The 21988-nt window shown below is 39.3% G+C and overlaps 1 protein-coding gene across 5 annotated transcripts in view; it reads left to right on the top strand.

Annotated features, from left to right (window-relative positions):
- The window catches only part of ARID1B (AT-rich interaction domain 1B), a 324234-nt gene that overhangs the window by 93225 nt on the left and 209021 nt on the right, over positions 1-21988 (top strand). For all 5 annotated transcript variants that reach the window (XM_088161695.1, XM_088161694.1, XM_088161696.1 and 2 more), the window contains exon 4: positions 5591-5701. In XM_088161695.1, the coding sequence (XP_088017821.1) occupies positions 5591-5701 (111 nt within the window). The remainder of the gene's footprint in view (positions 1-5590; positions 5702-21988) is intronic.

Below are 21988 nucleotides of genomic sequence, written 5' to 3'. Positions count from 1 at the left end.
ACGCTCTTCTTTTTTGTTGGTGTAATAGGTGCTGGGACCGATGAAACATTGTGTTTTTCCTCCAGTCACCCGTTCCTCCTATGCAGCAAGAGACTTGCTTGCTGGTTTGTGCACAGTGCTCTCCAGCTGCAAAATACCAATGTTCTTCAAGGCTTTACGGGCTTCTGTTTCATTTTTTCCCTCCCCAGTTCTGATTAATAAAATTCAAGATATATATGTATGTATTTCTTCTTGACATAAGAACTTCTGCAATAGTCCATCCACATCCTGCAGGACTTCTGCAGATCAAGGATTCAAGCAAACGTCTCCACTCTTTTGTCCTTAGGAGCATTCCCCATAGGGCTGCTTGCATGAGACTTAGTGTTGCTTGTGTCCTTGGATATAACATTTTTTCTGAGTGCAGCCTTACCTGCAATATTCCTCTAACAGGTTGGCTGGCCTTTGTTGTCAGTTTTGTGCCACCAGAGAATATACAGCTTGGGAGGTGACATGTGAGGTATTAGGGTTGGGATAGTAGTTGGCTGTTTAGGGATATGTCACCATTATGGTAAGTAATCTTTTCTTTATTGTAGTCTGTTAGTGCAGAAGGTGGAAATAGAGTAGATGTGTTGATACATATTTATCTACACAGAATGAACAGATGCTTGGTTGAGTGGTAATAAGGCATATCCTTCTAGCATAGCCCCCTAATATATCACTTGTCTGCTTTCTATTCAGTAGTATTCCTTCAGAGATGAGCAAAATACTCTTGTATTGTAGGGCTGTCCACTTCTCTTGGCTGCTCTACTGGGTTCTGATTTCCAGTCTCAAGTGATTTGAGGCAAAAAAAATTTAAAAAAATTAAAAAATTAATTTTTGTTTTCAGTTTTGCTGTTGTCATATTGCTATAGAATTTGCTGCTCTTGCACTTGAAGTCTTCTTAAGATTAACCCACTGAATCAAGAACATTGGCTAAAATAGTTTTTAATGAGTTTTTTTCAGATTGAATTCTAGCATATTATTTTCAATAAATTATCTTCTTTCTGTTTAACCATCGTGATACTTATCTTCCTGGGTGGTCATGTTATCCCTCTGAAACTCACTGCAGTAGAAGTGAATGAAGCCTGAATGACATTTCTCACCCAGCCCTCCTTTAAATGTGGCTTTCCCTCAAACATTAATATTTTCACTATGCTTTCATTTTCCATTAAAAAAATAATATAAACTATTTAATAATTAGATCTAATCTTCTTCGGCAAAACTTAAAGCAAATGTGCATTTCATCTACATGGTTTCAATCATCTTTGGTGCCGTATTAATTCAGATTTGCATAGAACACATCCATGTGGACAGGCTTGCTTGTCTTGGGCTACATCCCGCTAGAGAATGAAAGCATGACACTAATTACCATTGCACATGAAAAAAGGAAAAAGCTGTCTGCCAGTGGCCTGATCCAAAGTGGTTGCAGTGTAATTGACTCCTGCAAGTGTGGAGCCAGGCTCATGGCTGGCTGCTGCCAGAGAAGGGAAGTTTCCTTCCTTTCTTGCTCACCCAACCTTTCCCAAGGCCAGTTCTACTCAGTAAGCCACGATAAAGCTGACGGGGAAGGGGTTACTTACCTGGCAGGTTTTAAGTTGCACCATCTAACAGAGTGGTCTAATAAAGACCACTAATACAAACTAAAGGATGTGTGTCCAGCTGCAAGAATTGTGGGAGGCAGGAACAAGGAGCCTTTGACTTTATTGCAGGCCAGTATGTAGGCTCACTTGTCACTTTAAACCTCTGTGGTAGTGAAATCCCACACCAGAATGGGAGACTTTGAAAGTCTATAAGATGAATACAGTAACAGAGAACAAGAGGGATGAAAATATCCCATTTCCTCCCTTACTCCTTAGACTATACACATCTTGAGCTCCATATACCTCAATTTGCAGAAAAAGCTGAAAGTGTACGTAAATAGGAGATGAATAACTAGTCCAAGCTCTGTGGATGATAAGCAATTGGTTGTTGTTGTTATTATTGCTTTACAAATATAATAGTTATTTAGGGATCAATTTCTGAACAAATTATGCAATATATAGGCTTTTGGCTCTGTCTAGTCCTCTTTATTTTTGGCTACCTATTTTAATCATTAATGTGTTTTTAAAAGTCTAAAAAAGTCCAAACCTCTGCTATTTTGAGTATGTTTATGACTTGCTGATTATTTGTCCTTGTGCTTTTCTAAAATCTGATGGGGAAACCCTGACTTTAGTTATTTTACAACTTTGTTGACAGTTAGTGCTGTAACAGCTATGATATGATTGGGCTTGTGCCAAGTTGGGAAGTTCTGAGTGGAAACTTGTAGCCTTCTGTTTATAAAAGCCTGGGTTTCTGTCTTACACACATGCTCATCTATGGGAGGAAGGATTTTCTGTGATTCATAAAAAATCATAAGCTTTGTTTTGAAAGCTGATGTCAGTGATGGATGAAGTACTGGGAATCAAAAAAAAAAAAAAGTCAGGAATCCCAGGAGAAGACTGAGCCCCAGTATCAATGGGGAATTCCTCAGCCATGACGGTAGCACAACACGTGGTAACATGTTCCTCTTCCCCTTATGTTCCCTCTGTTCAGTCCCCGATAAATCCATTGCTAGATGCTAGGAAGAAAAATGACCTTTCAAAGCTGTGAGAATTGCCAATTCCATGCATTTCCTCTGTGACAGACAATTTGCTCTAATACTTCTGTCCTTATTTCTTATTTATCTCTCAAAATCTGTTGCAACTATTCTGTAATATGCTGTATGTTAACAAAGTTTCCAAATGCAGAACTGAAGAAAGGCAGTAGGGATTTTCTCTCTTCTGTTTTTCAGTGAAAATGATACTAAGCACTACTTTGGTTATGAAGCCAACCTCTTAGTGAAATATGCTATTATTTAATCATTATGTTTAGGATATAAATGGACTGTTTTTATTGGGCAATACATGTGTATAAACAGATAAAATTATACACACAGTCCCATGCATATTTCATCTGGGAGATTCCCATGCCTGCAGCTTACTGAGAGCCAACTGATCCTTTACTTCTCAAGAGCCGCTTTCCAAGTTTCTAATGATCCAAGTATCTACATAGCTTTACAGAGAATGTAAGAAAGAGTTTGTAATCTCAGTCCCATTTGGAGTGCACAGATGCCTGCATCATTAACAAATACAAGTGTCTGTGTGTTTCCAAACCTCACCTAGAACTGAATAAATGGATTTGATTTTTCCTCAGACAGAATGGAAAGCTCTATGAAAATGGTGCATTAAAAAAGACAAAGAGTGTTGTGTCTGGGGTTTTTTAATGTGCTCTTCAGTGTGTGGAAAGACATTTCATACAAAGTCTTCAAATACCCAGGTAAAAGTAAATTCCACTCAACCTGCAGTATTTCTCACAAGAAAGCATACTGTCTCTTCTCTCTTCTGCTCTGATCTCCCTGGAAGTTTCAGTAGGAAGCAAGGTTAAAATCTTGAAAACATGTGGGAAAACCCATGCTTAGTACTTTGTAAGGAAGCAATGAATCTTGATTTTCAAAATGTAAAACATGTTTTGCTTCCCAGTAAAATCCTGTAGTGTCTATTTGGAAAAAGGAACAATTGTGTTTCTACAATGACATCTCCTAAACGGAATATTCCATTTATCCTTTTTCACCACTCTTGGTATAACTTTGTGGTTGTTGCTGTTGTCGTTTTGACAAGTGGTTTGTATTTGGTGTCATTTTTTAAGAATTAGGAAGAGCAGCGTTGAATGCTGAATTGGAAGTTGAAATCTGGGGTTGCTGGGTTTATTGCGAATGCCTGTGTAGTGACAGCCCCAGTGTGCGTGAGCGTGGTGTGTGTGTGTGTGTGCGTTTTTAAATAAAAAGGAAAGCAGAGGTTTGCTCATTTGTTTGCCTATTGTGAAGCTGTCCTGCACCTTTCTGCTCCTTTGTACTGGGGTGAAGGCTGCTGAATGGAGGCCTTGTGCCATTTGTTGATTTTAAACCTCACTGTTAATCCACAGGAACCTGCTGGTGTGCGCAGCAGGAGAGCTGTGTGACAAGTGGAAATCTGGGCGGGAGGGAGTGCGGGGGGTCACAGGGGATAATAATCATTCAGCCATCAGCCTTTGTCACCCTTAAGCCTAATTGTTACCCTCTGCTGGTAACCACATTGAAGTGCTGGCCTTTTAAGTGTTTCTTGATTTTACTTGGCACAGGCTTAGGGATAGGGTCATTTATTGCTGGGTTTATATCGTATCAGGTTTGCTGGGGTTTGTTTAATTAGCCCCATTGAATTTTCTGCATCTCTTAAAATAATCTATGAGAGTCCAAATGGGTGGAAGGGGCTGAATGGAAATGGTACAGTTGTTAACAAATTTCTCTCTGTCAGAAGCTGGGCTAAAACCGGAGACAGAAAGCTTTCCTGCTCTGCCAGCCAGCTGCCTTCTGGAGTCTATGCATGAGCCGCAGCTGTGGCTGTGGGCACTGGGCTGCCTGAGCAGCCTGCACAGACAAGGTGATGGTGGGGTGGGGCAGAGGGCAGCTTGCCCTGTCCTTCTGTGCCTTGCAGCTCCTGCCTGCTTCAGGTATGCCACAAAATTGAAGGCCTGAGGGTGGCTGAAGCCAACTGCACTGGTAGTAAACTAGGGAAGGGGAGAGGAGAGTTAAGTCATTTAAAAACAAAGAAAATGGTGAGATATCTTTTCTAGCAGGAACTGGTTCTTCAACTTTCCCTGCCAGTTCTACATGCTGAAGTCAGTATTGAGCTTTCTGTTGTTTTCCCTAAAGAAGCTGGTTTAGAAGCTGCTATAGAAGCTAAAATGAAGCCTGAATTTAAGGCTATGCAATGGGCAAGTACTTCTGTGAGTGAAATGAGCTTGTGCTGGGGGGTGGGGGATGGGGTGCAGGACAGGAGCTTGTTTCATTGCTCCCCCACCCGTGCATGGTGGGTGTTGTGTTGGGCCATTAACTACGACTACTTGGGCTTGTGTTGGGATGAAAATCTTCAGGTTACTGATACAAGCTTTGGATCTACTCTTGATCAAATAGATGTGCCCTCTAACCCTTCAGACACAATGTGCCTCCAGCAGATGCAGCGACTGTGCTGTGTGCTATGCCCTGATGGCCAGGGTTTGAAATTTGCGCCAGTTGTACTGATGGTAAATCCAGGGTTGTTACAGGAGTCTGATTACACAGCGTGATTGTAATCCTATTTTGAAGTCCAGTCTTCCACCTGGCTCAGTACTTTATCAAAATGCTCGAGGATATGTCTTAAGAGTAGGATGAATGTTTGTGCTTGCTACTTACTCTTTTACAGTAAAATGGAGTTGTTTATTTAAGAGGTTTGGTTTACTGTGTTTTCTTATGTTCCAGTGGTATGATTCCCTGCTGGTTATTGGCATGCATCTCAGCTCCCTGGTTTTCTTTACAAACAGCATGTCATAGTGGTTGGTACCTGTGTCGGCTTGATACTTGTATCAGAAAGGTTTAACTAGTAAAAACTTCAGATCAAAAAGACCATCAGCACTAAGCTATGGTATTTTCACCCTTCTGTGATGCAGATTTAATTATAATTACTGAGTCAGGTTAATAATTCTTCTACAATTGTTGTTACAGGACATGTCTCAGGAAGGCTATGGAACCAGATCTCAACCCCCTATGGCCCCAGGAAAGCCTAACCATGAAGACTTGAATCTAATCCAGCAAGAAAGACCATCGAGCTTACCAGTAAGAAATAATGTTTGTTTCAGTATTTTAAAATTGAAAGCACTTTACATACCAGTTCATTGCATCTGGGATGAGCAGATAAGAAGTAGTGAAAGAAGAAATACTAAATAAGGTTGATGAAAAATTGATTTTAAAAATATGGGAACAGATAGCTTGTATATGAGTGGAATTAACATAGGCTTGTTCTGGTTCAGAACAGCACTATTTATGCACATGCATGTTCTGTGCTTCTGCACATGTGTATTTGCATAGAGGAAATTAATTGATTTTTTAACTTTAGGAATTCCATACTTGTGCCAGAGGTGAGGAGGAGGCATTGTTCTGTGTCCTTTTTCAAATGTTTTCAGTAAATTATGGTTTAGAATACTGTTACCAAGAGTTGTCTGTTCCAAACCCTGATCATCAGTAACGAATTTGACATGTTAAATTCTGCTACTGTCTATTACTACACCAGTGTAGAAGCAGGAATGACAGGAATACTTAAGCTAGGTTAATTTTTGGTTAGGAAATTATTTTGGACTAATATTTATCAGCTTTTCTGAGCTCTACACATTCTGCTGTGGGGGAAACAGCACAAATAAAAATACATTGTGAAGACATTGCAACTGCTTGCATTTTTGAACATCTTATAATGGACAAAGTACTTAACCTTGTCTCTGTGTGCTCCTTGTGGTTTGGGGATTTTTTTGTTTGTTGGTATAAACCGGCATGAATTTAAACCAACTAGAATATGTTCAGCTTAAATGATGAAAACTTTATAAACTATGTGACCTCTGGCTTGGAATAATGTATCAGAAACATGTAGGATATTTCCTGCAGTTCACTGGGTATGTATTCATTTGCAGTTGGCAGAGGGATCTCTGAAAAGCTTACTGTATCAGGATATCACATGTATTTGTGAAATCTGGTAGTATGTTGTATATATTACCTCTGCCACATGGCACAACTGTAAATCCTTAAAAACAGGGCAATAAACATCTTCATAGCTTTTTAAAGTTACATCTTTGGCACCTAGGAGAGTATACGTGCTACAAATTCTTTACATGACATTTGAGACATGCAAGTCTCAGGAAAAGCTGTGGAAACTGGTATGAGAAAACATATCCATTTGCTTTGAACCTAGTATTAATTTGATAGTTTTTCAGGAGCCCTTTTTTAAACAGACTAATTTGTCTGAACAGTTCTCAAAAAATAAGGCAGTTACCTTAAAAATAGTAGCTCCTGTGGACATTGAACTGTTTTGGCCACAACTACCTAGTTTAAAAAGCAGGGATACTAAAAAGGACTTTTTATCACTCAGGTTTTCATGAACAGTGTTTATTAGGGTAGAGAGAAGTAAAGTTATTTATCAACTAATGTTCTGCTAATTTGCCTGTGTTTTTTCTAAAACAATTGTCCTACTTTTAATCCATGCTCTGTCCTATCTCCAGCATCATGATATTTAAGCAGAGTATTGGGTATTATCTGTGTCCCTGAGTGTTTGATATATTTAGTAGCTCATAATTATTCTAGGTATGAGTATGCTGGTTGTATTAACAGTGAATGTTAACCATTTTGGCCACTGAGCTTAAACTCTGAGTTGGTCCTGAATGTTGTTACTGAGACACCTAATTACTGAAAAGCTTTGATGCATAACCTCAGAGTACTTTATATACTCAAAAAACACTGCTGTTTTCATGTGGAGGGGAATGGAGGATACTGTAATTCTGTGTTTTGGTGTTGATGTGGGGTTTTTGTTTGTTTTGTTTTTCAAATTTAAAAAAAACTTCAATTCTTTGTATATAGCAACAAGGGTTTTTTTGATGATCCATACATTAAAAGCTTTAATGTAAGTCTATTTGGGGTAATGATTTGAACATGGTGGTTTTTCCCTGAAGCAGGAGAGTTCTGTATTCTGTTTTAGACTGCTTATGAAAACCCTTGATCACTATTCCTTGTTCAGTATTTCTAGTTAGCTTTGTTTTGGTATACTCAATATGGCTTCTTAAGCTTGTTTTTAGGGTAATGTGGTTCTTCAGGGTTGTAGTCAGTAAGTTGTCTCTGTACAGTGAAGCTTGAAATTATAGCAGTGGTGTTTGGCTTTTAATAAAATTTAGTTATGTCTTGTTTCATGGTATTCTGGTATTTATACAATTTGCCCGTTATCTTTTTATTTCTTAAGGGCATTGTGTAAAATCACAGCAGCTATATAGCAAGCTTATACAAGTGTCGAAAAACAACAAAAGAGATGTAATACTAAATGGTGAATGGTTTTCTCTGATGTGGCTTTAAAAAAAGAATTTCCCTTTGATGGATTCGAAGAGGAGCTGGCCACTTTCTGCAGCACTGAATGCTGGTTTGTGTCACCCTTTGGGGGAGTTTTTTCAGCAGGTTTGTGTCACAGTAAGCACAGCTAAACAGCTCAATAGTTGTTCCGTTTCCTTCACACATTGTATATAAAAGTCCTGGCATGAATGTTCCCATAAAGTTCAAAGCAGACAAATTTGTAATGTGGGTTGGTAACAAATGGCTACAAACAAAATATGGCTTTATTAGCTACTTCTAATGGCTTGTCAGATTCTATACAATGCTTGCTTTCCTTCTCCTAACTGCTCTGATATCTGGAGGGTTTGACCTGTGGGTCTCTGACCATGTGGAGTCACCGAGAGCCCAAATGAAAAGTTGCACAGAATAGTGCTCCAAGCACTTTTGTTGGGGTCACAATTAGAAGGAAATCTCAAGCCTTTGAGAAAACATGGGAGTTAGGTACTCTGTGAAGTAAAGGAAGTCATAAACAGAAACTGTTCCCTATTAGAGTGGAGGAATAAAGGGGAAGAGGCCTGAATGAAATTGTCTGGAGAACAACTACTACAGAACGTATTTATCATGACTTAAGAGATAATAGCAAAATACACATTTTTTCTATTGTGAGAAAGCTGGAGCAGACTTACAGGAAAAAGCTTCCAAATGATATATCTACAGATTTGTTGTTGCAGTAAAGGAGTTTGTGTCAGCAGTAGGCTCTGTGTGTGTATGAGGACTAATCCTTTATTTTGTCTTTAATAAGTGCATTTATAAATGTTCATATTGGATTGTGATGATGGAATGAGGAGCAGAAAACATGAATTAATTTAGTTTTTTTAAAATTTAGCGTAAATATTAATGTAATTTCAAATAGGTGCTAATAGGTGTTTTTGCTGTTACTTTGTTTTGATAAGGCCTTTTTTTGCCTAGTGTCAGGTGTGCTTGTTTGAGCTGTGAGGTCAAATGGCCCAAGGTTGCCAAGCTTTTGAAAGACAGGTTTCTGCTAAGGCTTTTTTCTTTCAACCTATAGGTAAAGACTTTGTGGCATCTCAAGCTGTTTTAAGCCAGGGCAGTTGCAGTCCTGCTGTGTGCCCCCCCACATGCTGTCTGTGCCATCCCGTCTCCTCCACTGTTGCTCCTGGGACTGACCAGTAGATTTGACTTGGGGAACTGAACCAGATGAAAAATAATCTATCTATATCTGGGTTAGTTTTTGACTGAATCACTTGAGTAACTGCATGGGCATCAGTGACACCTTGGAAGAGGAGATGGGAATCAGTAGCTGCGATGGGAAAGGGGACAGACAGTGGGGACCACAGCAGTTTTGATTTTAGCCATATCCTAAATGACTGTATGATCTTGCTGGAAGGGTTTAAGATGCCACCATCCTGTCAGCTGAGACATGGTGGCAGAGCAGATTCCAGAGTTCACAGTCGGGCCCTGTAGCAGTCACAGAGCCACAGACATAACAGAAGACAGTCCACTTCTTTTTGTAAGGCGAGTTTTCTGCCAGTTCCCACCCCTAAGCTCTTTAATGCAAGCCCATGAGCGCAAGTGCAGAAGCATGAGCGTGCATGGATGGAGGCTGTGGACAAGGTGAGGTTGTGGTGGTCCCCACTTGCATCCATGTAAATTGTGGGGAAATTTTGTTTTAGTTTTATAACTTCGGTTTATTTTGTGCTTTCTGGAGGTCATGCAGTGTTGAAAGGGGAAGATTGTATCTGGAATTGAGGAAATCACTACTCTGCTAGGTCGTTCAGAATTCAGTTTATGGATTCATTCTGTGACATCAGTTATTCACTGGATCTTTTCATTGAGGCAGAACAATTCCTATGCAAAACAAAATAGTAGCCAGCAGTAGAGGTAGAATGCCACTTGAATCTTCTGCAGTGCTGTGACCTGACAAAGTTGATTGTGATTCTACACGTCTATAGTTGTATGAGCTTCAGAGCCCAAAATGCTTGGACAGATAAACTTTTTTAAGATGTCAGTTGTCTTGTTTCATTATGCTTGGTACCGTGGAAAACAGCACATCAGCAATCCCTTCCTAATTTTATTAACTGCTTCACAGTTCTGTTCTACCTCATTTTAATGAGCCTCTGAAAGATGTTAAGAGTGCCGGACAGTTTTTCCTCTAGTTGACACACCTTTCTTGTAGTAGAAGGCAGGTACTAAATTAGATTTCAGAGGACCTCTGCTGGGAATTTATAGTGAACTAAATCCAAAACTAGATACACTTGACTCATGGAACAGAATCACTTCAGATGGATCTCAGTAGGTGTAGGCTATGAGGAAAATATATTGGAGGGTTTGGGAATCCAGATTCTCTGTCCCACTTCTAGAATATGAAATAGCTTGGAAAGTCATCTCAAACAACAGCACACCCTGAACAAGTGCTTTTAATGGGTAAAGTCTTAATAGACCAGGAGAACACCTCCTAGCATTACTTGAGCAACTGTGATTGAGAGCAGGAGATAACTCTTCTTTTCTCAGAGATTAAACTACTGGGACGAGGGACTCTGGTGACATTTATACACAGCTTAGTCCAGTAAGCCCTAATCATGATCAGGCTTGTGGGCACTACCATCATGTAAATATTAATTACCACTATAGCTCTTCTTGTAAGGACAAACCAGTATTAAGGAGAACATAGAGCAGTGACCCTCTTTTTTTTTGTCATCCTTGTTGAATTCTTTGCAAGTAAGCAAATACGAAGTTTGATCTAAATTTAAATATTATTTTAAAAATACAGAATATTGGTTGTGATTTGAGAAAGAAGAGAAAAAAATCCTATTATTTTTTATTTATCCTATTATCCTAATATTGATTATTTTTAATTCTTGGGAGGCAAATGCTGTTGCCAGCTGATAGATGTGTGTAGTACATGATAGCAAATCTGTCCTGAAGCTTCTCGGGTCTCTGCCTGAAAATATCTGTTTGGGAGTATGGTAAACCGTGAATAAGAAAGAAATGCGAGTATGTAATACTTGTGAATTAAATTCTCCACTGTTTTTACATCAAGTAGGATAAAACTGGTGTGCCTCTTTCCCACTTTTCCTTTCTCTTTTCTGCAACATTGTAAAATAACTGAATGATCTTGTTTTCCTTTGTTTGGGTCAAGAAATTTTAGCTGAAAATTGTTACTCTGTGAAAGAAGATTATTGACTCAACAAGCCTTCAATTTTCAGTGAATAACACTCCCACCCTCTAGCTTCAGGAACATGTGGTGCATGCATTCTATTTTAAAGTACAAACTGTAATTTAAAACTGAGGCAGTTTGATGCCCCACTGAACTTTGTTTAAGCCTGGAATAAAAGGAAAAAAGCTTCAAGTTGCAAAGAAGTGACTAAGCTATCTCAAAGGTTTTTCTTAGCCATTACATGCAGAGTTGGAAGAATTGCTATTTTTTCCAAGTTATTTTAATTCTGGATCAAGTGCAGTTGCTAGGTTGGTTGGGTTTGGGGTTTTTTTTCACCCCCCTTAACATTCTTTGTAAGAAACGTGTAGCTAGAACCTTTTTCACACAACACACATGTATGGAGATATCAAATATATGTATTTCTGTGTGTTTCTGAGGTGCAAAACATGTTCTGTAGCTGCTGCATCCAGATCCTGTATGTGGCTTCCCATTTGTGTCAGTCAGAATAATGGGTCCAAACCAGTGTGAGCCACTGCAGCACCACTGACATTGGTGAAGTTATCAGAGGAGGGAACTTTGTGTGCCCACGTCCTAGCCCATATTTCACATTTGACTTCAGTTAAACCAGGAATTCACCTAGGGTGGTCAAAGTGATTCATTGTCCTAGAGTCAACTTGTACATTAAGTCCCATTTTGGGGAAAATGTGCAATTAAAGTAGTGCAGAGCAGTTCTGGGCATGTGTTGTCCGTGTTGGGTTAAGCTGAAACATTGAAACCAAAATTTCAAATGCTTGAATTAGGTATTCATAATATTTGTAGTGTGAAGAGAAGAACCTGTTGTTATTAATTTGTGTTTTGTGCTTTACAGAATTACTTGGTTTTGCCTGACAGATTGATCATATTTATTTAAATGAACAGTTTTAGGTTTTTATTGAAGTATAAAAAGTAATTTCCCTAAGTATTGTAAAAAAGATACTTGACTATTCATCACCTTTTCCAGATCCAAAATACTTTACATTTACAATGTTTACAACATCCCTGTAATAACAAAATGGCTAATTTATGATCCAAGAAAATTTACAAATGCAAAAAGAAATATTTAGTCTGACCTCTACGTGAAATTTATGTGGGAAACCTGCTAAGGGATTATAGATCCCAGTAGTGGTTTAGGCTGCAAAAACTTGTAGTTAAATAGGCCAATGTTGTTCTAAGTGGAATAGTAAAGTATTAGTAGCTTTTTTCCTCCAGTGTTTTTTTAAGCCATGAAAAGTTGCATCATGTACCTCCAAATACTAGAATAGAGTTGGTGTTGATTCAGAAAATAAAGAAACTAGATTTAATTTGGGTGGTTTATTTCCTTACCACCCCCTGCCTCATGTTGATCCCTTCCACAGAGGCTGATGTTCTCTTAGGCAGACTGAACTGCACTTGTGGTAGCCCCTGAACCACCAAATCTTGCAGCTTGAAATGAGAGGCATGCTGAAAGCTCCCAAGGTTACTTTAATATGCAAGGCTGTAAACTGTAGTAGCACGTGTGCCTCTGCATGCATGGCTCAGATGTACCTGCTGCAGGGTCAGTAACTGCACTGGCTGTCCTTTTAATCTGCCTAAATTTCCAAGTCAGTGCCTTTAGGTTCTGCATTTGAGAATCTCTCTCTAAAGTGGTAGGGATTTTTTTTATTCAGGGATCAATTTTTACTGTTTGAACATTTTACATAATGTGTGTACATACATGTATAGTTTATAAAAGTACACATATCTTATCTGCTTGCTTGTTTGTAAATTTTGAGTTGATAGCATACTATAAATTCCAAAGCTTAATGTATTCACTGGTGCATGTCTTTGTTCATGCCTGTGTGAACATGGGGATTACAACGAAGAAAGTAAGACAAAGGAGTATTACTCACTTGAATGCCATTTCAGGAAGTACCTGAGACACTGTAAATGTTTCTTCTTTATTTTTACCACAGGTCTTCCTGTAAGATTGGATTTTTTTTCAAGTGCCTCCTTTGCTTGTCCAACCGTTGTGAAGTATGACCTCAGCTTCATAACCTTGGCTAAACACAGTAACTCACTCTGACCAGCAACATCTGAAGCCTAGCAGTAGATGCCTTTTCTTTTTCTTCCTCCTTCCATTCCTGTTTGCTGGGAACATGTTGGTTTCGGGTGCTATTGTTGCAGCTTTCATGTTTAAAAAAAAAAGTTGCCAGTCTTTGATGTGACGCTGACTCCTGAGTGGTCCTGGTCAGCTGCTGTTTCTGTGTGAGCAGATGTTTGTGCAGTCACGGTCAATAGTGTTAAGATTAGGCCAGGTTTCACAGTGCTTTGTCTGATTGTTTATGGTGTGTCCATAATTGCTGGGGATTCTAGGTGCCATCACAGTGCAAATGGCAAGTGTTTGTAACATACTGTTTGTTTCATAAAACTGTGTTCGAATAATGATAAATTCAGTCCTGTGCTGTGAGGCCATTCACATGTTTCAGTAGTGTTCTTTTGTTGTTGGTTGCTTGTTGGGGTTTTTTGAAGTTTCAAACAGGTTTTTAAACGTTCCTTTAATGTGTTTTCTTTAAACCTAATGTCTTGTACCACTTAAACCTCCAAAACTGTCCTTTCTTTGCTGGAGCCATACATCTCAGATTCACTATGAATCTTCTCTTGAAGACAGTGATACGTGGTGACTTTTTACAGAATCTGGGCTATATTGTGCTGTATGTGAGAAGTGCTTTTGAAGTGTGTCTCATGTAGATAAGTTTCCATTATCACATTGCCTTTAAAAATACATATATATGGAGATACACACACACAAACAGAGGGGGCATCTGCATTTGTCTTCGGAAGACATTTACATTTTAACCTGCTGCATCAGTTTTCTTTAAGATCATGCAGATTATTCTGTGCCATTTCCCACTCAATTCCAAACACAAGACTTTGTAAAAATGGTCCCATTTGAATTCACAGTGTAATTTTGGAGATGAAGCATCATAGAGTGTTGAAATTAAGATAGAAAAGCTGATAATGCCAGGAAAGGGCTACTTTCAGTTCCCAGTCTTTAGGCTTTTGATCTCTTTCCTTCTATGCATACAATTGCAGATGAAACTTTTAATCATCTTAACCTTATTGTGAGATTTACTGTGTTAAAATAAGACTTAGGACCTGAATTTTGAGGGACATTTGAATAATTGCATTAGGATAGGGAAATACGCCATCCTGGATAATTTGTTTTACATTATAGTTAAATTGCCTGAATTTGTCTCAATATGTGGTGTTGGGTTTGGTGTTTTTTCTGATTTTTCCCTTCAAGGTGGAGATTCACTTAGTGGTTTATCTTCCACCTTCCCATTGAAGTTATCTTTCTGGGAAGTAATATAGAGTTAAGCACACATGAGCATTTGTATTTATGTTTGCATGTAGTAATATATTATGCATCAGTAAGCTTTAGTAAGGTTTGCTGAATATACAGAAGTGGACTTAGTGTAGAGGACAAAGCTTGTTTCATGCCATAGAAAAAGGCATCACATATATATTTACAGTATCATAGCTGATGATATTTCCCAATGCATTTTGCACAAAAGATAATGAAAGAGATCTAAAATGTTACTATTTTTGTTTCTTAAACTGAAAATTACTCAATAGCAGGTTCTTACTTTTGAAAAGTATGGAAATAAAGAAAGTGATATGAGATTTTTAAACTCAATTGTTGCAATCGAAATAAGATTAAATAGGTAGATAAAGTGGTGTATGGATTAAGTACAGAGATTGACTGTAGTGAACTAATTAATTATGGCATGGGATAAAACTTAATGCAAACTGTTATCTTATAGGTTTAGACTTGAAACTGAAAGCCTTAGCAGTTTTTCATATGATACTCCACAGGAGAGTGGAGATGGAAGAAAAACTCCAGATTATTTCTTTTCCTTATTTTAACTTACGGTTCATGTCAATATTTTAATGGTATGACTTAATGAAAGCTTCATAGAAACCTTTTTTTCCCATCATCTTTGTTGTGTCATTATCATGCCTACATGTGGGAAAAAAAGTAAAAATTCAGTGCAATTTTCAGCACAGCTCTTCAGAATTTATTGAAACAAGGCTGTAAAATCTTAAAATCTGTGGGTTTTATTGCTGTTGTTTGGGGGGGGGCTGGCTTTAAAAAAAAAAGTAATATAGCGTCATTTGGATTGTCTCATAATCCATTTTCTCTCAGCCTTCTTTACTTTCCTTTTTTCTCCTTGTACCTTTAAAGATTTACAAAGACTGCATATACACATCAATGTTTTTGAATGACTGCTGATTCTTCTCGCATGGCTTTCTAGACATTTTGCCCCACTGGAAATTACAGTAACAGCATTTTTATTCCTATTCTGAGGTATGACAAAATACAGGGATTGTTTTTTGGCTCTGGAAGCTTTGGGCTGCTTCTGGCCAGCGGGTCATTGCAGTGCTGAGACCACAGCCCAGTGTGAGAGGGGGCATTTGGCCTACCTACAGAGTTGTTTTTCTCCTCTGCAAAGAACCAGAGGTTACATATCAAATCCTATGAAATTATGAGAAATTCACCCATGCATGTACTTGCATATACTTACACTTTAGCTCTTTAATCTTTGCTGGTTAGAACCAGTGATTTCTAGTGCTTGCTTTTTAATGCCATGTTCACAGTAATATAGGTCAGACTGAAGTGTATCATGTAAATTACCTTATTTTTGCTAGAAAAACAAACTTTCCCTCCTGTGTGAATTTTGATCGCTTGACCTCCATTTCCATGGAGATGTGGTCAGAGGGCAGTAGTCAGCTAGCCAGGCCGACTAAGGGGCTATCTTCACTTACAGCATGCAGTGAAACTCCAGAGTTTAGAAGTAATTAAAGGACTTTGTCTGACACATTTTTTCTCCACCACCCACATCCATTAAAGATGAAACTTGGAAACAAAATATGTGATCAGCTATGGTGCAAAGAGGGTTTTTTTTTATACTTATTTAAAAGAGAATGTAAACCAAAAAAAACAAAAAACAAAACAAACAACAACAAAAAAAACCCCAAACCTCAACCTCCTCCTTTATTTTTTCTTTTTTAAATTATTACTTTTCCCCGCAATCTTAAACGTTCTGTATACCCGTCTATGTATATTTGAATTTTTCGCATACTCTCAGTTTCTGTGTGCTTATTTTGAATAACGTGGGCTCAGGTTTGTCAAAAGCTGGATTTTGTATTCGCAGTACTCAGAGATTCATGATTAAACAAGTGCAGATCAGGCAGCTTATGCTTCTCCAAGTCCAGTCTGGTGTTATTGGTCCAGGGTCACATGCAGGATCCAGCTCAAGCTTGTGAGCAAGAGGGGCCTCCAAGCCTTACAGAGTGGCAAAACCCAGCAGCAAGTGCTGGCCCCCGCTGTGCCTTGGACTGGGACAATGTGGATCAGGGACAGGGTGTGGTGTTGTGTGCTGCTGCTCACCCGTCAGCTCAGGGCTTGACATCCTAGGCTGAAGCGTGTGCATGGCTGCTGTGCTGTGTGTGCTGGCTAACCAGGGTGCTCTGTGCTGCTGGCTTTGCGTTTAGTGTTAGAAGTGTCTCTGGACGCTTCTGGGCTCTCCCAGGTGGGAAGCTGCCTTTCTGGTAAGGATACAAAACCTCACAGTATTTTTGTACTGTGAAGGAAGCAAAGTGTCCCTATTTCTGCAGAACAGGGTTAGATTTCCTTTGGACTAGGCAATAACCAAGTTATGCTTGTAATACCATTTTGATTATACACACCTCTCTGTATGTGTTAACATTAAAAAATATACTTCCAAGTTTTGGGTTCTTTAAGGATCTGGCTTTTCTCCATCTGTTCTGTCTCCAAGGGGTTTGCAAGGTAACCCAACTTCAGTAAACCAAAAGGGAGTATGTCACTTGTATCTTGTTGTTGGCCCATGGCTGTGATGCAGTGGGGAACATGGCACCTTGGGAAGGAAGAGCTGCATTTCCTCCCGGAGACTCGACAGAGCAGATTTTAAAAAGTGCATCTGAGCTTGGATCCCTGGCTTCCCAGGCAGCACGCTGAACTATTGCTAGGCTACAAGGCCAGCTTTACAAACTGATTTCCAAGTGGACATTTTTCTCACGTTTAATAAGAGCACATTGATGAGACAGCAGTGTGTAAGCTGAGTTAATATCTGTATTTCTGCACTACCATTACTTTTTATTGCCATTGTCCACACCGTGGCAAAACTTAAGTGAGCTTTTTCCTTCCCGCTGAGGGGTTTCTCCCCAGAACTGATGATCTTACAAGTAAACCTACTCTTTTCACGTAGGATGAAAGAGTGAAAACGACTTTTGTTGTTGTGGTGGTTGGAATGACAGAGTAAACCCGAAAGCGTGTCGGTGTGGCAAGCTCGGGTCGCGCGTCCTTGGGCCGGGCCGGGCCGGGCCGGGCCGGGCCGGGCGGGCGGGCGGGCGGCGTTCAGGCCGCCTCGGCACGGTGCAGGGCATTTGTGTAATGGCTGGTGAGGTGGCAGGGAGCTCTCCCCGCTCCCTCTGGCTGCTGCGCGTCTGAAATTACAGCTTTGTCTTTGAAGCCGGGCGCTCTGTTAGCGTCGCCATGGCGACGGGCGGGTAATGGCCTCCGCCGAGCCCAGCCTGGTGTTCAGCGCCGAGCGCGGCCCTGCGAAGGCCCCGCTCGCCGGAGCGCTCACTGAGCTGTCCCCTCTTAGAAAATGTTTAAAAACTGCGCTTTTACATGGCCGTACCAGATTAATAGTCATGGTTTATTTCGTTTTAACTGCGGGGATAAAAGCATTATTCCATTAAATGGGTAGCTTTCCCCCCCCCTCCTTTGGTTTATGCATTATTAACACAAGCTTTCCTGTTTTGCTTGTAACATTTTATAGGCCCTTTCAAACATGTAGTCAGATTTGCTCTGCTGCTCTTTTATTTTTCAGGACTTAACCCTTTCTCTCCTTGATCTTGTCTTCAAAAACTTGGAGCCAAACCTCCAGCAAATTTGGTTGCTCTCATTTAATGTGTTCAAAACCAGAAAAAAGCTTTCTTTTCATTATTATTTTTAAATTTTTTTTCAACAATTCTGCTTTTTGAAGCACTCTAAAAAGCAATGCAGATTGGTCTGTTCTTGTAATTTAATTGAAGCAGATGCTGAAGTCAGTACACATGAGACTTGATACAATTATGGAGGGTTTGGGTTGAGGAAATATTTGGGGTTGCTTTTTAATTTGTGTGCCCATCTTCTGCCCATAGTGTTTTCACCTTATACTCTTTACATGTAGCATTTTTGTTGGCAGCCTTCAAAAGAGATGCACCTCATGGTTGAAGGACTGGGGAACAAAAAATCCAGAACAGTCCTGGGGACACAGTATTTATGTCGACCACCTTTCTTATTAATATGGAGCTGGTGAAATACATCTAGACAAGTAGAAGTATTGCTATAAACACAAGCTGCAGGCTTTGTTTCACTTTTCCAATGCTCTAAAATATAGCTTTCATTTTAGTCTCTAGTAGGAGGCATATATCGAAGCAGAGTCAAATGCTGTGGATACAGGGATTCAGTCATCCCTGCCGACACAAATGGTCTCTGTTACAAACTTGGAGGGTAACAAGCAAACCTGGAATTCGTATTTTCTCCCAACCTCCTCCCTTTTTATAAAAACCTCCTTACCTTTTTTAAAACTGAATTTGTTGTTACGGGGTTCTTACTGGAACCTTGCTTTGTCCATCTGTATCTATCACAGATCCTTCTGTCCTAAAAACTTCTGAGGACATCTCACAAAAAGACAAATATTCCTCATTTTTTGTCCTTTTTTACTGATGCCATGTGGCAATGGTGATGTGAATGGTACCTCCTGTGGGATGGACTTGTAGCTTCTGGACAGTGGACCGAAACGCTGAGATTTATTTCACCTACAGAGCTGACTGCAGACTGTGCTCGGGTATCTATGCAGGGAGGTTGTGCGTGCAGGGCTCCCGCTCTCCCCACCACATCCATCTTCAGCATCCATGTGACTCCTGCAGACACACCTTTGGTACGTCTAAAACTCAAGGGACACATGTTTGCTGCCTCGGGGAGTTGTGGGGTGGATGGCAGATGGACAGGCATCCCAGCCCCCTGGCCACCTGAGATCTGCACGAGGCCCCTATCTACTCCTGGCCAACAGCAGCTGTGGGCTGTGTTGCAGGCCAGCCTGGAGTTGGTGATTGTAGTGTTGATGAATGTGACAATAATATACATTTTTAAAAGCTTTTTCTTTTATGTGTTTTTAAAATTCTCTTTAAATATTAAAAAAAAAAAGGCAATGATGGGTAAATCTGCTCCGAGTGTGGATATAGTATTGTAGAACTGCATATATTAAATAGGCTGGACTAGAGGCTTACTCTCATCTTCAGGCTTTATGGGTATGAATTTCATCCTTTGAGTTGCATTCCCCTTAAATCTGCAAATTCTGGGAAAATTAGACAAAACAGTTTACATTCCATGAATAAGAAATTACTAATTGCTTCTAAAACAGGCGTATCTTTATCTACACAGGGCTTTTCAAAGTTGCTGCTTAATCTTTTTTCTTTTTTAATCACTAAATAAACATGTCTCAGCAGTCACTGGATATGAAACCAAAACCTGGATGTGGACAAAAAGCAAACACACTACACTAATTTTCATTAGCATATCCTATCTCCTAGAACATTTATTTTTTCATCTCCTTGTAAATTGATTTTTCACGTGCTTGTGACTGATATTTGAACTGTGTGTTTGTAGTAACTGACTTATGTAAAAGCCAGGTCCTGGATCTCCTAACGTGAATATATTATGGAGGTGACCTCGTGGGTTCATAGTTAAGGTTGCACTGAGTTTTCACTTAAAACGAGGTTTAAATCCCTTAATTAAACATTAAAACTCACATGAATTCTCAAACATGGACTGTTTCAATAAAGAGGATAAACTTTAATTATTTAGGTACTCAATGTTCTTCTTAGTGCTGTATTTGCAGAATTCAGAACAACTTTAAATTATTCCTTCTGCAGGTTTTCGCAGAGTTCCTGGTATTTTCAGTTTCTCAATTCTTTTTTAACTCTTTTTGTGCGCCTTTTGTTGCTTAATTGCATATCTCTGTTGACTTCATCAAACTATGACAATTTTCATAAAATAATTTAACTAACAGCAGTTCAACTTTAGCTATAATAATGCATGATACAGAAGAACATATAGAAGATCAGAAAGCTCTATATGTTTTTGTTACTTTTTTGCCATGGGAGTGAAAGAGTATACTTAGGCTTCTTGTAGGTGATATCAGGCTTTGATTTGGAATGAGAAGAAAAGACTAGAGAGCCTGGTTTAAAAAAAAACAACCACATGGAAGAAAAATCCAAACTCAAGCACCAGTAGCATCTCTTCCATACAGATGACTTTTTCCAAGTCAATGAACAACAGCTACAGTAGTCCCAAATGAATGTAAATTTCACTACTTCTCCTTATTCTTAGAGGACTCAGTTCAGACTTTTCTGAGGTGTGTTTCTTCACTGATTTCAGTGAGCTTAGATTAGGCTGAGTGATTCTTACCATCTGTTCTACCCAGTTGCACCCTGTTGCTCTCTATCAGTGTCCGTTTTGAGCCCCTCAGACACAGGCTGCAAACCTGTTGTACACGGCAGCACATGCACTACCTGTAGCGACCAGTAAATACAGCTCTCCTTGATAACGTTTGTAGCCTTTTACTCAGCTATAACAGCATCCTTCAGCACAGGTAGAAGCCTTGCTGAAAACAATGTATTTGCAAACCATACATAAATGAAGAAAAATTCATTTAGAAACCAGTATTACATAGGTTAGTAGTGTCTTTATTCAGAGCTCTAAGCCTTCAGCCATTCCTCTGACTAGCTAGAAATAGAGACAAACTGGAGGGAAAAAAACCAACCCAAATTCATATTAGCTTATGGCCCATGGAATGTTTTTTGTTTAAGTCTTTTTTAGGTCAGGATTTCTGTTTTTCCATCATTTTCATCTGACTGCCGCTATGGTCTCCTACGCCTATTAGTTAAGGTCTCCTGTCCATTAAAACACAACAGCTGGTACTTCTGAAATTATTTTTGCAAAAAATTCTTGTCCTTGTTACCAGCAGCAGCTAGGGCCTACAGACATATTTACTGCTTATATTAGAAAGCATTGTTTCAGAGTATGCTAGTTTTTGAATTTTGCAAAGCACAAGCACTATAGCCTTCCATAAATTCCATAAAAATTCAGTAGTACTTGTTATTTTGAAGAGTTGCTTATTTCTTTAGACATTGGATGAAGAACAAAATTCACAGGAATTACTGTCACTGACGTAAAAGTAGGTTCTCAAGCTCTTCCAGAGTAGGGATTGATATGATGGAAGTGAAAGAGTTTGTTGCACTTGCACATTGCAAGATTCATGTAGAAAAGCATGTGAACAGAAGCTACTGGGCCTGAAATGTTCTTTTGTTGGTGATGTTCTTGCATTTCACTGAGTCTACTGTGTGCATACTTGAGCAGTCTGAAATAAAATGTAGTGGGGAGAAATAAACGAGAGCAGCTAGTGGCGAAGTAATGTGAGAGTCTAATTTGTATGGGTTGGAATCTTTGGCAATAGGACCATATCAGTGGTCATTTTTATATTTTTGGGGGTTTATTAGCCTGTGGAAATTCTCTATGTTCTTTTTAGTGGGAGAAGGAGAACATTAAGAACCTTAGATCCAAGCACAGTATATACAGAGACAGCAAGGGGTTAAAGAGATGTAATTATGCATTCTTCAGTAAGTGCTCTGCAGTCAGCAGTACAGCTAGCTGTGCAGGAAGCGGGAAAAAAAAAGATGACAGAGGGAGAATATGGAGAGAAGGTCAGATCCAAGGATTCTCTTAGGGTGTTCTT

The sequence above is a fragment of the Sturnus vulgaris genome, chromosome 3 (assembly GCF_052056855.1).
Source record: "Sturnus vulgaris isolate bStuVul1 chromosome 3, bStuVul1.hap1, whole genome shotgun sequence".
In the NCBI taxonomy this organism is placed as follows: Eukaryota; Metazoa; Chordata; class Aves; order Passeriformes; family Sturnidae; genus Sturnus; species Sturnus vulgaris.
This window is presented reverse-complemented; position numbering and strand designations above follow the sequence as displayed.